This window comes from Seriola aureovittata, chromosome 11, assembly GCF_021018895.1.
Source record: "Seriola aureovittata isolate HTS-2021-v1 ecotype China chromosome 11, ASM2101889v1, whole genome shotgun sequence".
NCBI classification, from domain to species: Eukaryota; Metazoa; Chordata; class Actinopteri; order Carangiformes; family Carangidae; genus Seriola; species Seriola aureovittata.
In genome coordinates this window covers 5390212-5404467 of record NC_079374.1, presented here as the reverse complement: position 1 = coordinate 5404467, position 14256 = coordinate 5390212, and the positions used below count along the sequence as shown (strand labels likewise).

Below are 14256 nucleotides of genomic sequence, written 5' to 3'. Positions count from 1 at the left end.
ACGTTACCAAAACATGACTAGGATTGTCAATAGGGTTTTATTATGAAAGTCAAAACCGGAAATGTGATGTTTTGTTGTCGAAGACAGTTGATTACTAGCTTTGGTGCCTGCGCGAACATTTGTGAAGCTACCAAAAATAACCTAAAATAGACTTCTGGTTGTTTGCCTTCAACATAAAAGAACCTAAACTTAAAGGCTGCATATGTCATATTCATTATATTGATGCAATAAGTCTGGGACTGTATAGTTTATTAGCCATTCTATGGCTTACTATATGACTAATACATAGAGTTTGGCTAGTTGTTAAATCAATACTTAAACTAGTAAAACTCTAGAGAGTGCAATAGAAGCAAGGAGTTGTTTTTATTACATTTTCCAGTCAGACAGTTGTTTAAATAGAGATCAGTGTGATCAATGCATTAGTATTCTGCTTTTATACATTATATTGGTGATGACATGGCTTTTGGTTTTGCTTAGTTTGGTGATACTGTTGGTAAACTATATGGGTTTTCTCACCTTTTAAATCATAGTAATATATTGCCATGAGAATCTGATTTAATAAGTCATCTGTTATAAATGTTAGGAAGTTCTTTTTAAAGGGTAATATGAAAATGAAGTATACTTCTTCTGCAGTTGTTCACGTTGTATGATGAAAAATGCCAGTTAAGGGGGTATTGCCTAATTTCATTGTCCTACTTTTGCTAAGTGCAAATGTATGTTGACGTTTGTGAGCTCGTTCTTCATTAGCCGATGCTGTCTAAACGCTGTTAACGCTTTGCGTGTGTAACTGTCCCATTAAATAAAGACGTGCAATTCAAATCAGCGCACCAAAGCGTCAGTTTGTTATATTATCCAACTTGTGCAATGAAAATTGAACAAGGAAGTCGAGAACCGGAAACAGAGACAGCTCGTCTTCATAGTAAAGATTGCGTGTTTAATTTTCAATTTAAGGAGAGGTAAGCTAAATAAATAAACAAATTGTGTAAATAATGATCATAATTGGACTTAGCACAAGCAGGACAATGAAATTAGGCAATTTTTCATAATTAAACGTGAATATAGCACCGATGTAGTTACAATTTTTTAATGTCAAAAGGGTACAGATGTTTTTCACTTTAATTTCCCTGCAGTTATAAATGTTAATAAATGTACTGTATCCCATCAAGTATGTGGCTGTAAATGTTAATACATTGTTTATAAATGGATTTTGTCCAGATGGCCTGCAGGCTATTTCTCCATAGGGGAAGTGGATTTTCTAGTAACTAAACTGGCAAACGGACAAAGTGTCATGGTGGAGGAGGATTTTTATGAGCAGAAACATGTGTCACTAGAAACTGAATTTAAATTATTCCTATTTGAATTTGAATTGCTCAACTTGAATAATTACATTAACATCTGAATTTGAATCACATCATTTGAATTTATTCTGCACTGACAAACTGGACCGGAATAGCATAATTTAGCATAGTGTAGGCCTACCTGAAACTACATGTAATATTATGAAATTGATTTAATTTGCTCTGAAACTATATTTGATCCTTATTGAAAATTCAACTCTCTGTAAGACCTTATTCCACATTCAGATCTCACAATTTAAATACAGTGCTTTTTTTTGTTTGTTTTTGATGTTGTTGTTGTTTTTTTGTTTGTTTGTTTTTTTTTACAAATTTATAACTTGTGAGTCTCCCAACTTTATGGAAGTGCAGATTTTAAACCCTGGGAGTCTTAGACAGTGGTACCAGTCAGCGACTTAATGTCATTGTTCACATGAGATTCTACTATTTGTACCATCCTTTTAAATTCTGTTGCTGCAGTACAGCTAACCTTTGCCGTGAGGTACAATTGTTGCCGGAATCTGACTTTCGCGAGATCGCACGTGATTCACAGCTGGCGCTAGGAGGAAGAGAGACGGACGTCGTCGTCGTTTGTAATTGGTGGATTTATGTGTCCGTCTACAGTTTCTGTGAAAGTAACCAATGAACGCTCAGGAAATCACTAAGGTCCCACCCATTACCTTAGACACGCTGCAGTTCAGTCAACAGCGGAGAGGTTTGAAAAATGGAAAGTGTGGAGACTGGTGCAGCGGTCTGGCAAAGCAGAGACGGAGCTTAGGGCCTGAATGGTTTGATTCCTACTTTGAGGAGGAACACCACACTAGAAGGGGTCCATTTGAATATGGGTAAGTGTATTTGTTTTTGCAAAAGCTTTGTTTTGCAATATCACAGTGATAGTGCACGTCCAGTGTGTAAAAAGTCCTGAACTTTGATTGACAAAACTGACTGTCCATGAGTAAAGTTTTACTCTGTGCAAAAGTTATTTCCTTGTGTGTAAGCTTCACTAACAAGTAGTATAAATTAATGGGTATGTTTTAGCCATTGACTATTCATAGTCATATTGTTCTGTGCAGAGGAGACTTTGTCTTTCACAGAATTGTATTTATTTATTTGTGTGTGTGTGTGTGTGTGTGTGTGTGTGTACATTTATACTGAAAAATCTCTGTTCAAGTGTTGTGAAATAGTATCCCCACCCCCACCTCTCTTTCAGGTGTGATTTGCTTTGATTTGTTGGGGGTGGACAGGACAGAAGTTGAGCAGTCAGCTTCACACCTCCCCCACATTCAACTTACTTTCAATGAACATAGTAGTATTGAATGTTCTAAACTTTTATTTTATTTTTTACAGAGAGGATTCACAGCTGCCAAAGCCCAGTGAACTACATGCAGCATCTCTCCAGCAGCCACCACCTCTTTCTCTGCCTGCCACTAGGTCAAGATGATCCTCGGCACAAGGGCCTCCATCACAGCCATTACCACCAGCAAAGATGTCCTGTGCCCCTCAAGCACAAGTACCTCCCCCACAGCCACCAGCAGCAAACAGCAGCCAACCCTGCTGTCTTGGAATACAGACAACGATCGAGACACTGCTCCCTCTGTCTCCTGGTTTCAACCAGCTCAGACACCAGGCATACAGCTTAGCTCAGCTCCACTTCCACACATACACCCCTTGACCTTTTCAAACTTTTTTTCACTGTACCAACAGGACAAACACTGTGTCAAAGCACAAACACTCTGGGGAAGAAATACAAATGGACAGACGTAGGGGAGTTTTACAAGTACATTGGGCTGCTTCTGTTCATATACGGATAGATATAGAACAATATCCTAGAACCTTTATCTTAGCGACCCTGATGAGGATGTACAAACTCTTCCGACTAAAACCCATGATGGACACCCACAAGGATGAATGCAAGTTATTTTATCATCCCCCATAGAGATCTGACTGGATGAAAGAATGGTCGCCTCCAAGGCTAAAACTGGGATGACCCAGCATATGAAAGCAAACACCCAAGTGGGGATTCAAGCTGTTTGTCTTGTCTCCTGATTCAAAGAATGGCTACACAGTGGACTTTACAATTTGGACTGGCAAAAGAAACAGGCCTTTGGGTATGGCCTGTCCTATGATTTTGTGATGTCCCTTGTGCAGACAGGTTACCTAGGCACAGGCTACCACATTTATATGGAGATTTTTTATTCTAGCCCCAAGCTCTTCAGTGCTCCCCCCGATGAGCACAGATTTGCTGCCTGTAGGACTTGCAGGGAGGACTGCAAGGACTCTCCGCAGACATAAATGCCCTCAGAAGAAAATCAGAAAAGGGCTCCATAAGATGGATGTGGTATGCCTCATCATCCATGAGAAAAGGATGGACACAAGGGTAGTATCAGTATGCTCCATGATTCACACAGCACACTCTGGAAAAACTGTGCCAAGGAGGATGACACAACAAGATGCCTCCTGGACAAAGGTATCAACCCCCTGGCCTACATTTTGCATCATGGCACGTCAGTCAAAAAAATGAATCCTGAAAACATGCACATTATGTAAATATGGCAAATAGTATATTTTTCTGTATGATTTTTTTAAAAATATATAGTAAATATTTGGTTTGAGAAAAAAACAGTTGTAATGCTCATTTTTCATTTGCACACATCTGTATGGTATGAAGTCATCACAAAATATCATTTTAGACATTTTTTTCTACATTTGTTTGTCATTTTGTTCATATATTCCACTACTTTTGTGAACCTAAGACTTTGGTAAACACATTTCAAGCACCAAAACAATTTGTCCACAGTAAAGGTAAGTGATGAATTTCAAAAATCAGACTTCAACTTTCAGCTTTAGGGCCAAATGATCTATTTACACAACACCAGTGCCTTATAAAGAGATTTTTATGCAAGTTTTGATATGAAACACAATGGTATCATGGACATTAATTGTTGCTTATATACCTTCATGCACTTAACCACTTTACAAAAGGATGCCCTATTATAAAAAGGTACTATTAGTGTCATACTTATAAATCTTACTGTTAGAATCTGTTTTTTGTATTACCACAAACCTCCTTTTACTTGGCGAAAGTTGTTACTAATCTGACGATAAAGTAAAGTGGTAACATTTTCATTATTTTAATAAGTTAAGTTAGTTAAAAATGAGTTGTTAATATGATAGCTTAATTTAATATTCTTCTACTTGCATTATACATTTTAAATGTTATTGTTAGAATTTGATACATGCTTCATTACAAATTACCACAAAACCTTGTTTTGTGTGACGAAAGTTGGGAAGTTTACTGTAAATAAAGTTTTGTTTTAAAAAGGTGAGTTTCGGAGATGCTTTTATTTTGAAAACATAGCACTAGAAGTCCGACAGGAAGTCTTATTTTGTCGAGAGGAAACGGTGGGAGCGTGTTTGTGTTGTCAGCTGACTGACAGCGTCTCAGGCAGCCGTCACAACACCGTGTGTGTGTGTGCAGCCTGCCTGACAGCTTAGCTTAGCAGCTCCTAGCCGAAGCTCCGCCGCTGGACCGGGCTGGGTTATGTTTTCCGGAGCCAGAACCGTACACGGAGGTTTGTGCACCACCAACTCATGGCGGCCGAAATTCAGCCCCAACCGCAGGCTCGGAAGCCATGTCTGCTGAGCAAAATCGAGGGTTTCCAGGAGGTTGTGAGCACGGCGGTCATCATTCCCAAAGAAGACGGCGTTATCAGCGTGTCTGAGGACAGGTAACATCCAAATCTCAATTAATTTACAGCCGTCACCTGCCTTGTTTTGACCCTAATAAGACCAGTTCTCCAGTCGGTCACTGATGGAGCTCAGGTCCCGTCTGGGTTTATAATTTCAAAACCGTTGGTTTGGGAAAGCAGCGGTATCCAAGCAGCGGTATCCAACATTTCTATAAAAGTGTCAGCTGACACAGTCATTCGAGCACATTACACGTCGGTTAACAACAGTATGGGCTTTAATCTTATTTGTTTTTTGTTTTTAAAAACCACTTACCAAGCAAGTTAACGTAAATAAAAATGAAGTTTATCGGATTTAACTGCGGCTTATGATAATTTTAATAGTGGCTAACGTTAGTAAGCTAGCTAGCAAAAAGGAACCCATTCTGAAAGAAGTGTACGGTCTGCTCTGTGTAGTTTACCTTGTTGGTGTGTTTGACATATTATATCACTGAGAGTGTTTTTGTCAAACAGAGCAGAGTTTCTCAACCTCTGTGTCACTAGTTAAACAATAAGTCATGATTCTCACAGTTTTTCCACCTGTTTGGGGCTGTGTGTGTGTGTGTGTGTGTGTGTGTGTGTGTGTGTGTGTGTGTGTGTGTGTGTGTGTGTGTGTGTGGGGGGGGGGGGTGTTGCCAAGAGTGTATCTCCTGTGTACTGACATCTGCAAGTGCCTGAGGGTGTGTGTGTGAACCTGTCCTCTGCATGTTCGAAGGTTGTATGTCCTGTAATGCCTGTGTAACCTCAGTTACTATATGATATATCTTCTTACATTTAATTATTTAAATGTAACCAAGCTACAGAATATGATCCATAGGCCTGATCCAGGACTATAACTACCTATCGCAATCCTGCATGGTTGTCTCCAGGGACATTTCAGTGCCAGATCTACTCATAAAATTTGTTACGGGAAAAATGTTTAGAATATGAACTGAGGAGATGGTTGGTACATGTTCTTAGAGACGTACAAATTGGAAAAAGGAGACTGTAAAGCGGAGGTGACCAAACTTTTCATGCCAGGGGCTAAATGGAGAGAAACAAGGGTAGTCCTGGCCCATAAGCCTTTTAATTTAAGAGACTATTTTAACAATTTATGCTGTACATTTGATTAATTGACGATTGATGATGGGGCTTGGACTGAAGAATTGCTGTCATGTCAGGTAAATCACGGAGGTGTGTGAACAAACATTTTCTCACAGATGTTTTTAGAGACAAGTAAATGGAGTAGGGCTGCAACTAATTATTCTTTTCATTATTGATTAATCTGATCAAAATATTCACTTGTTTTATAAAACAGAAAAACAGAAAATCCCTACTTTGGAATAGCAAGAACAAGCAATTTTTTAGCTTTTTAGCTTCATAAATGACTCCAATGATTGATCAATTACCAAAATGGTTGCTGATTCATTTTCTGTTGATTGACTAATAGTTTGAGCTCTAAAACTGAGCATCCTCTGGGGGAATTTGGACTTCTCTAGACTTTACAGTGGGAGCTGCTGGTGGTGACTTTGGAGTGAATCATCACATTGCATTTCAATAAGCTCCAGATGCTCATCCTCTTGCACATATTTCCCTTTTTTCACAGAATTATTGGCATTTCTTCCCATGTAGTTGGGAAGTATGCAGCGTTGCTGTCACTGATCTCCATCCAGAAGAGTTAAAGCTTCACAACATGTATGCATACATTTGCAACATGTAGCCCATCTCTTCCTTGCAGGCTTTAATTGTTCAATGTGCTCAGTTGGTCAGTGAGAGCAGCTAAAAAAGTGAAAGCAACTAAACACTCAGGGTTGCTCAGTTCAATAAGGCTGTGATCTCTGTCTGTCAAAAAGTGTCCTACAACTAAGACAACGCTCTTCTGAATGGTAAATTACATCTTACTATTCCAGAAGTTATGATTCATTATTACTTACATCACTACAATATTATTATGGAAATGAAAATTAATTTTAGTTTGGACCTGCTGCTGTTGTACGGGGAGTGGGGAGTCTAACGTGAACCCAGAGAAAGAGATGTTAGCTGTGTTTAATTTCTTACCGTGTTTGTGTTTATTAAAGAAAACTTATTAGCCATAACCCAGAGTGCCTGGAGAATGGTATGAAGAATTTAGCATTAGCCTCAGATCCAGTGAGTGCTGTCAGTAATGCAGAGGCTAAACCGTTTCTGTTTCACTCCACAGGGCGATTCGAGTATGGCTGAAGAGAGACAGCGGTCAGTACTGGCCCAGTGTCCATCACACAATGTCATGTAAGTATTCTTGCTTACTCTTAATGTTTGATTCATGGCCTTTGATCTCAGATCAGACCTTCTGTATAGAAACAAGCTGTTATTCATTCCTGTTTTTGTTCACTCTTCCTCTGTGTGAGTGTCATTCCTCATTGTGACTAACATAATGAATCACACAATGAAATCCACTCCTCAGAATGACACAGAAACGTGGAGTTTACATACATCTTAGATTCAGTGTCTGAGCTCCTGCAGAATCATTCGCTCTGCTCTGATCAGTGCTGCAGTGCTCCGCGTCCGTGACACTGTTTGTCCTTGTTTCCCTCCAGTTGTGCAACTGAAGGAAATCCTCCGCTACCATCAGCAAGATCTGTAGCTTACAATGGCAGTGGAAGAGGCTGCATGCATTGTGTTAAACATTTTAGTTTACTGATAAAGGAACTGAAATGAAAAGAGTAATCACTACTTTCAGGGTTACAGATATAGCATTTAAAATGTATTCTCAGTTTTCATCTTGATTAAACAAAATATAGATAGAATGATTTTGATCTAGTTCCTCACTAAGTAGGACTTTTTCGTGCCTCTTTGCGCTGGCACATCCCAGGTTTTTCATGTTTTTTGTGCTTTCTGGAAACTTTCACATGAGGTCAAATTCCAAGGACTTTGGTCCCACGTTTATTATTTTTTTTGCCCTCTAAACCTCAGCCAACACATTCAGGAAATTGCGTCAGCACACTGTTATCCAAAATAGTTAAACTGTCCACATAATTGTCTAAGTTATCTACAGTACATTCATTTTGGGGTTATTTTCACCACATTAAATCGGCCAATCAAGGTTTCAGCATTAAGGCCGTTTTTTAGAGTTTTTTTTACTGTCTCACAAAAAACTAAATATATTGATGCTTTTTGTGTAAGAAGAAAAAATTAGAGTGTTTTGCTATTTACATTACATTATGGGTATTTGTTGACTGATCAAACACTACAGCTTTATTTGTTTCTGCTTGATGATGACACAATGGTTTTGTTGTTTTTGAAACAAATATAGATCCTGATGTTTTTGACCTGAGGCTGCTGACATCTGGCATTTTCGCTATTCATATACATCAATATATCAATGTGAAAATTGCATTACAAAAGATACACTAAAAACAAGAATACATTAGTAAAGTTAATTTTCTTTTTAATGAAATATTGTTCAAATAAACCAGATGAGCAAAGAAAACACAGACAATGTAAAATAGAACTGCCTTGAGGTCAAACAAAGCTAATACTATTTTGTGTGCTGAGTAATTAGCCCAGAGGGGTGGACAGAATAATAAAGGCACCTGTATGTGACCATTGTGTCTGGTGGTTTTGAACACTTTGAAAATGAGTCTTTTCTGCACAGCAACACCACAGACCTGTTTAATAGCTGGTGGACATAATTGAACAATGTTCCTTGCCTAAAGTGGATTGCATCAGACAAGAAAGGCCCATCAAACTGAAATGATCCACACTGGCTCAGAAGCACATGCACTGTTGGAAACCACACAGATAAATCTGGCTGATATTATCAGCTGATTTTAGCGTGTATGTCGCTGATTGGTAGAAAGAAAATTGCACAACGGACAGACCAAAGTTATGTAACATTTAGAAAGAGTATTTCTATTATATAGTTTTTCCACCATAGAGCACAGACAGGTAAAAGTTTCAGCTTTAAAAGATCCTTTTGTTTTTCTGTGTGCATTAAAAATGTAAGTTTATCACATCAGTCAACTTGAGGAAGACAGTGAGATGCAGCTGAAAACTCAAAAAAGCAAGCCAGTGACCTTGAAATGAGTCACTTTGTCATAAACAACTGCCCTCAAGGTTGAGAATGAACTTGTAACCCTTTGATATCATTATATGTTATTTGTTGTTGGTAATTTCACTTCCAAAATTCTTATATGACTTTTAGGAGGATAAAAATGCTGAGACGTGTACTACAGCACAACAGAAACTATAGAGACAATGAAATAACCATAACAATACAAATTTACTCGTAAAAATAGCAGTTTAGACTGGTACGTTTTCCAAAAATATCAATTACATACAATGAGTGTTCACTCTTATTTTTGTTTTTTGTGCCTGCAGCATCGTGCTCCTGTATGTCCTTTAACCCAGAAACCAGGAGGCTGTCGGTGGGCATGGACACTGGAAGTATCTGTGTAAGTCCAACTAACAACCTGCTTCCCCTCCAAACACAGCCCTCTGGCCTTTTCGTCTTTTCCTCACTCAGCTGAGTAACTGTCTGCAGCTCTTGCAGTTTCAGGATACATGCCATCGTAGTCGGTTTATTGACAGGAAGTGTTTGTGATAATTGTCATCTGCCTTTTCACACATAAAATGGAATGCAGCTGTAACTGTGTGTATTTTGGGGAAAGTGTTGGCTGCTCGTCAGCGCAACAGGAATGTTTCTGGTGAGAGTGTTTATTCAGTTGGAATGAGAGTTTTGTCAGGTCACCGTGAGCTGCCAGAAAGGAAAACCTCTGAACTCTGAAATTTCATCCCTTTTCTCTTAATAAGCTGTATCCAGGTGGTCTGGACACTTTATATAAAGGACTGAATTGTTGTTTACTTCAGTCAGATATTAAATGATTTTAATCCTTATTTTAACCCGAATACAGTTCAGTTTTTTCAAAACAAAGTATTCGACAAATTAAAATTTAGATGCTGCTAGATGAAAAGTTAAGTGATCGCCAATCAATCTGGACCAAAGCACCGATCTACCAACAAACCAATATTGCCATCCCAAGAGCCTCAGCGCGGCTAGTAACAATTCCAACCAATTCCCAAAATGCAGGATTTTTAAGAAATTAAAAGACCAAAATTACAAACTTTCTCTGCTCTGAAGACGTTTCAAAGTCATTCTGCAACTGGTAGTGGGAGGGCTGAAGGATGCTGTTTCAGTGGCCATGACGCTAGTGGCCACTCGTGACACTTTAGACCTGTGGTCTGGTCAAGTAGTTTATCCAATGACAAACAACTCTGACATTATAAGGTATAGGTCAGTCTATTCTAAGACACAGCATTTACTACTGTACAGTTTTTGCTTTGTTGTTTTTCCCATTGAGAGTTCTTCAAACGCACAGTCAGACGGAAACATATCAGAATGTTTTTAAGGATTTCATCTCAGTTCAACCTTCAAGCTTCAAGTTCCTACAAGTATTTTATCATGGGTGTTGGCCTCAGAGGAAATAACACTGTCAGACTGAGAGCTGTTCTGTTTTTTTTTCTTGTTGGGTTTATTTTTCGCCTCAGTCATTTGCATTTTTAGATTGTGTTTGAAATGTGAACAGTGCACTAAGATAAAGCTTGACCAACCTTTAAAGAATGACATACCGAACAAGACAAGAATCTCAACAAATCACCTCTGAGGTTTAGTGTGTTTTGTTTAAAACACTGGATAGAAATGTTCCAAGTATTTCTATGTACATGTCAAAATTGAAACACAGCACCATCATTTGTTTTCCCGCTCATAGATTTACTTGGAAACTTTAGTCACTGACCTCAGTCATTGTGAACATTTATCTCCGCTTCCTGTCTTTCAGGAGTTCGTCCTGTCAGAAGACTACAACAAGATGACCCCAGCACGTACCTACCAGGGTGAGAGAGGAAGTGTGTGTGTGTGTGTGTGTGCGCGCGCACATTTAATTGTGCATGTGTCAGTCAGTTAGTATCACATATGTGTGATATATAAACAAAAATAAACCACTGTTAGTTTGTTCTGAAACTTCGTTCAAGTCCTGAAAAGTGGTACATTTTTCAAATATTAGTCCTTGATTTTTCTCAAATGTTTGGCAGATTTTTTTAATAGATTAATTCATTAATTAATTATTTAATAGAAAGAATTATTTAAGTAAAAAGATATTGTGTTGTTATTGTGGCAGTTATTCACCTGAAAGTCCTAGACAAAGTATGTGTGTGTGTAGGATTCCAAAATGTCTATGGTGACTGCAAGTGGTTTTACCAAAGAAGAGACAGTGATTATCTTATAGAATAATTAAAGATGCTATGATAAAAAATGGGGATTTAAGTTACCCTACTTAAACAAATAATAATCTATCTTTTGCCCAAATTAAAGAAATAAAACAAAACTTGGAATTACCTCCACCTGCATCATATATACTTAAATTTTCTTCGGAATTGTACTTAAATGTCTTTTAAAAGACATACATCCATTACTCAAGTGTATCTTTAAAATGTGTGACTGACCTTTCTTCAGTCATGTCACTTTGACATCTTATTTCTAAGAGCTTTTAACTTCATTTCACTGTTTCAGTAATCCTCTGAATCCTCTGGAACCACATTTATTATTCTGCAGTGTATTATTACCCATGCAGTTTCAGGACAGTTCATCACTTATAAAGTCTGCTGGGCTTTGTATGTTTAAGGCTTTGAAAGCTCTGCAGCCTGGGGATTGTTAGCTCTCTGGCAGTGTTCATAATTCATTTCTTTCTTTTGAGAATAACTCACTCAGAAATAACTGGACAAGAGCACCACTGATCGATCTCTGCACGCCTCCTCTACAGCCTCAGTTACATTAGATGATTTTTTATGTATGAACGCACATAGGAAAAATTGATTCTTTGATGAATGCAGAGCAATATTCATAGTTGACCTTTCACGATATGTGTTTCTCTGATCTTATTTGTAGATTCATGTTTGTCAGCCATGTGTGGCTGTAAGATTTCAAAATATCGCTGCACTGGAGCCAGGCGGTGATGCTGGACTATATTTCTCCACTGTAGCACCATTTCTCTGCCTCCAAAACAAGCCACAAAATATGTTTTGAAATCCTGCCCAGGATTTCTCCTGCACTGTGATTGAAGTGATTGTGAAAATGAATGTCATGTGTTGTATTTGTGTGTGTTTTTGTGTATGTGCAGCCCATCAGGGCCGAGTCACAGTGGTGCTGTTTGTGTTGGAGATGGAGTGGCTTCTGAGCACCGGCCAGGACAAAAACTTCACCTGGCACTGCTCGGAGAGCGGCCAGCAGCTGGGGACATATCGCACCGCCGCCTGGGTTTCTGGACTACAGTATCCTTTAATGCCCTCACTCTCAGCTCCTCTCCTGGTCTGTTTGTTGTCTCGGTATGCAAGCTGCTGCTCAATGAACCTGACAGATAAACTTCCTGCTAAATGGAGTGGAGGGGATGTAACCGAGTGGGAAGTGAAGAGCCATCTTTGGTGCTTCGGACTGTGAAAAATCTCTGCCTTTTATTATGACAACACAGTCTATTTTAAGGCCACGGCAACATAAAACAGGGCAGTTGAGATTAGCTTCCAGTTAGTTTGTATTACTCGGAAGGGCTAACAATAAGCATCAGTCATGCTGTTGTCAAGGAAACGGGCTGAGTAGGTTTCTGTAATGGCTAGATGAAAGGCTGTGAGTGCTCAGCAGCAACACTGATCCATACCAATGAGCTTGCCATTAGGTCATCAGACTGCTGGTATCCTGCTAGCCTCAACACGCTAACATGTCTGGGTTTTATGGCTGGAGATGCAGTGAGACCCACTGAGCAGTGACAGTTATATTTTCTTTTTGTTTGGCGTGACTTTAGATGTACTCTGTAAATGTAAATGTACTCTGTTTGATGAGCAGCCACATTGGACAGAATCTAAGGAGTGTGATGTTTGTGATTAGTGGAAAAGAAATGCAGATTTAAGCTCGAAATGAAATGGAAACAACAAACTAGAGTTTTTCATGCTCGGACGGTAACTTAGATTTATTTCTATCTCAATCTATTCAGACAGCAAAGTTTATGAGTTGTAAAGTATAAGATAGAAGACAGATTTTGACAAGTGATGCTAATCAAGTAGAAAGGTATGTCAAAGTGAAAAAAGTGACTACCTGGCTCTCAGGTTCACTGTCACTGGCAGTGGCAGAGCCCGCTTATACTTGATATTTTTTTTATGTAAAATGGGTATTTGTTACTCAATTCCAAAATATTCTTAGTGGTTAATAAGGATTCAATTTCCCATATCTATGCTCATGAAGACATAAATTGTATATAAAGGCACATGTCATTTCAGGTTTCAGATTTTCAGAGAGAGAAAAAAAATTGACTCATTTTTCAATTATTAGATTTATATTGTTTTGTTTTTTTAGGCGGAGTGTTTAGATTGGTTAGAATAATTAGGTTATGTCTTATGCAGTCATTGTTTTTGCTTTTTCTGCAATGTGGACAGTGTTGTAACGAGTTTGGTCTGTAGTGACTGAACCAGGTCAGAGGACGACTCTGACTGAATGGCCAGTGAAAGGGCGAAGACTCGTCCACTGACACACTGCTGCTACACTACCACTACAAAGGGCTTTGACTCGTATCTTAGTTCATACTTCACACTGGTTCTGGGTTTCCCTGAGCAGCACACTGAGCAGCACAGCTCTTCTGTTCAAATTGCAGGGGGAGATTTGCCTTGTTTGGTTTGTGTTTTTGGTCCAGTAACAGATACAAATCTGAATTTATGCATCAGTAGGACACAGTTTCTTCTTCTTTTGACCTTAATGTCAACCCAGGTTCGATGTGGAAACCAGACACGCGTTTGTAGGGGACCAGTCCGGTCAGGTGACCATCCTGAAGCTGGAGCAGGACAGCTGCAGCCTGGTCACCACCTTCAAGGGACACACTGGTAAACTACACACACACTTTCATCCATTAATAGTCAGGCAGTTTGCTGGTTTATATCATTATAACTGAATATCTTTCTATCTTTCAACTGTTGATCGGACAAAACAAGCAACTGAATGTTCATTTCGCTGATCGATAAAATATTCAACATATTGATCCACAATGAAAGTAATTGTTAGTTACGGCCCTAGTACACAAACTGAAGTGGATGAATTCTTGCAGCCAAACTCTAGAGGCTACAGCATTGTTTGATAAAAGTGGCATCGATTTTTCAGATGTCTGTACAAATATTGGTCACCTAAATTGCCTTGCAGCTACGTT

The 14256-nt window shown here is 38.8% G+C and overlaps 1 protein-coding gene and 1 long non-coding RNA gene across 2 annotated transcripts in view; both read left to right on the top strand.

Annotated features, from left to right (window-relative positions):
* Positions 1 to 890: 890 nt before the first annotated feature.
* On the top strand, positions 891 to 3948 carry LOC130177729 (uncharacterized). The gene is made up of 3 exons (XR_008829049.1): positions 891 to 956; positions 1815 to 2179; positions 2682 to 3948. It is a non-coding gene; the product is annotated as an uncharacterized LOC130177729 (long non-coding RNA).
* An 802-nt stretch (positions 3949 to 4750) lies between these two features.
* The window catches only part of wdfy2 (WD repeat and FYVE domain containing 2), a 19378-nt gene continuing 9872 nt past the window's right edge, over positions 4751 to 14256 (top strand). Inside the window, exons 1-6 of the mRNA XM_056389806.1 lie at positions 4751 to 5062; positions 7239 to 7306; positions 9398 to 9471; positions 10855 to 10909; positions 12193 to 12343; positions 13824 to 13936. Of these exons, the coding sequence (XP_056245781.1) occupies positions 4926 to 5062; positions 7239 to 7306; positions 9398 to 9471; positions 10855 to 10909; positions 12193 to 12343; positions 13824 to 13936 (598 nt within the window). The 5' untranslated portion in view covers positions 4751 to 4925. The remainder of the gene's footprint in view (positions 5063 to 7238; positions 7307 to 9397; positions 9472 to 10854; positions 10910 to 12192; positions 12344 to 13823; positions 13937 to 14256) is intronic.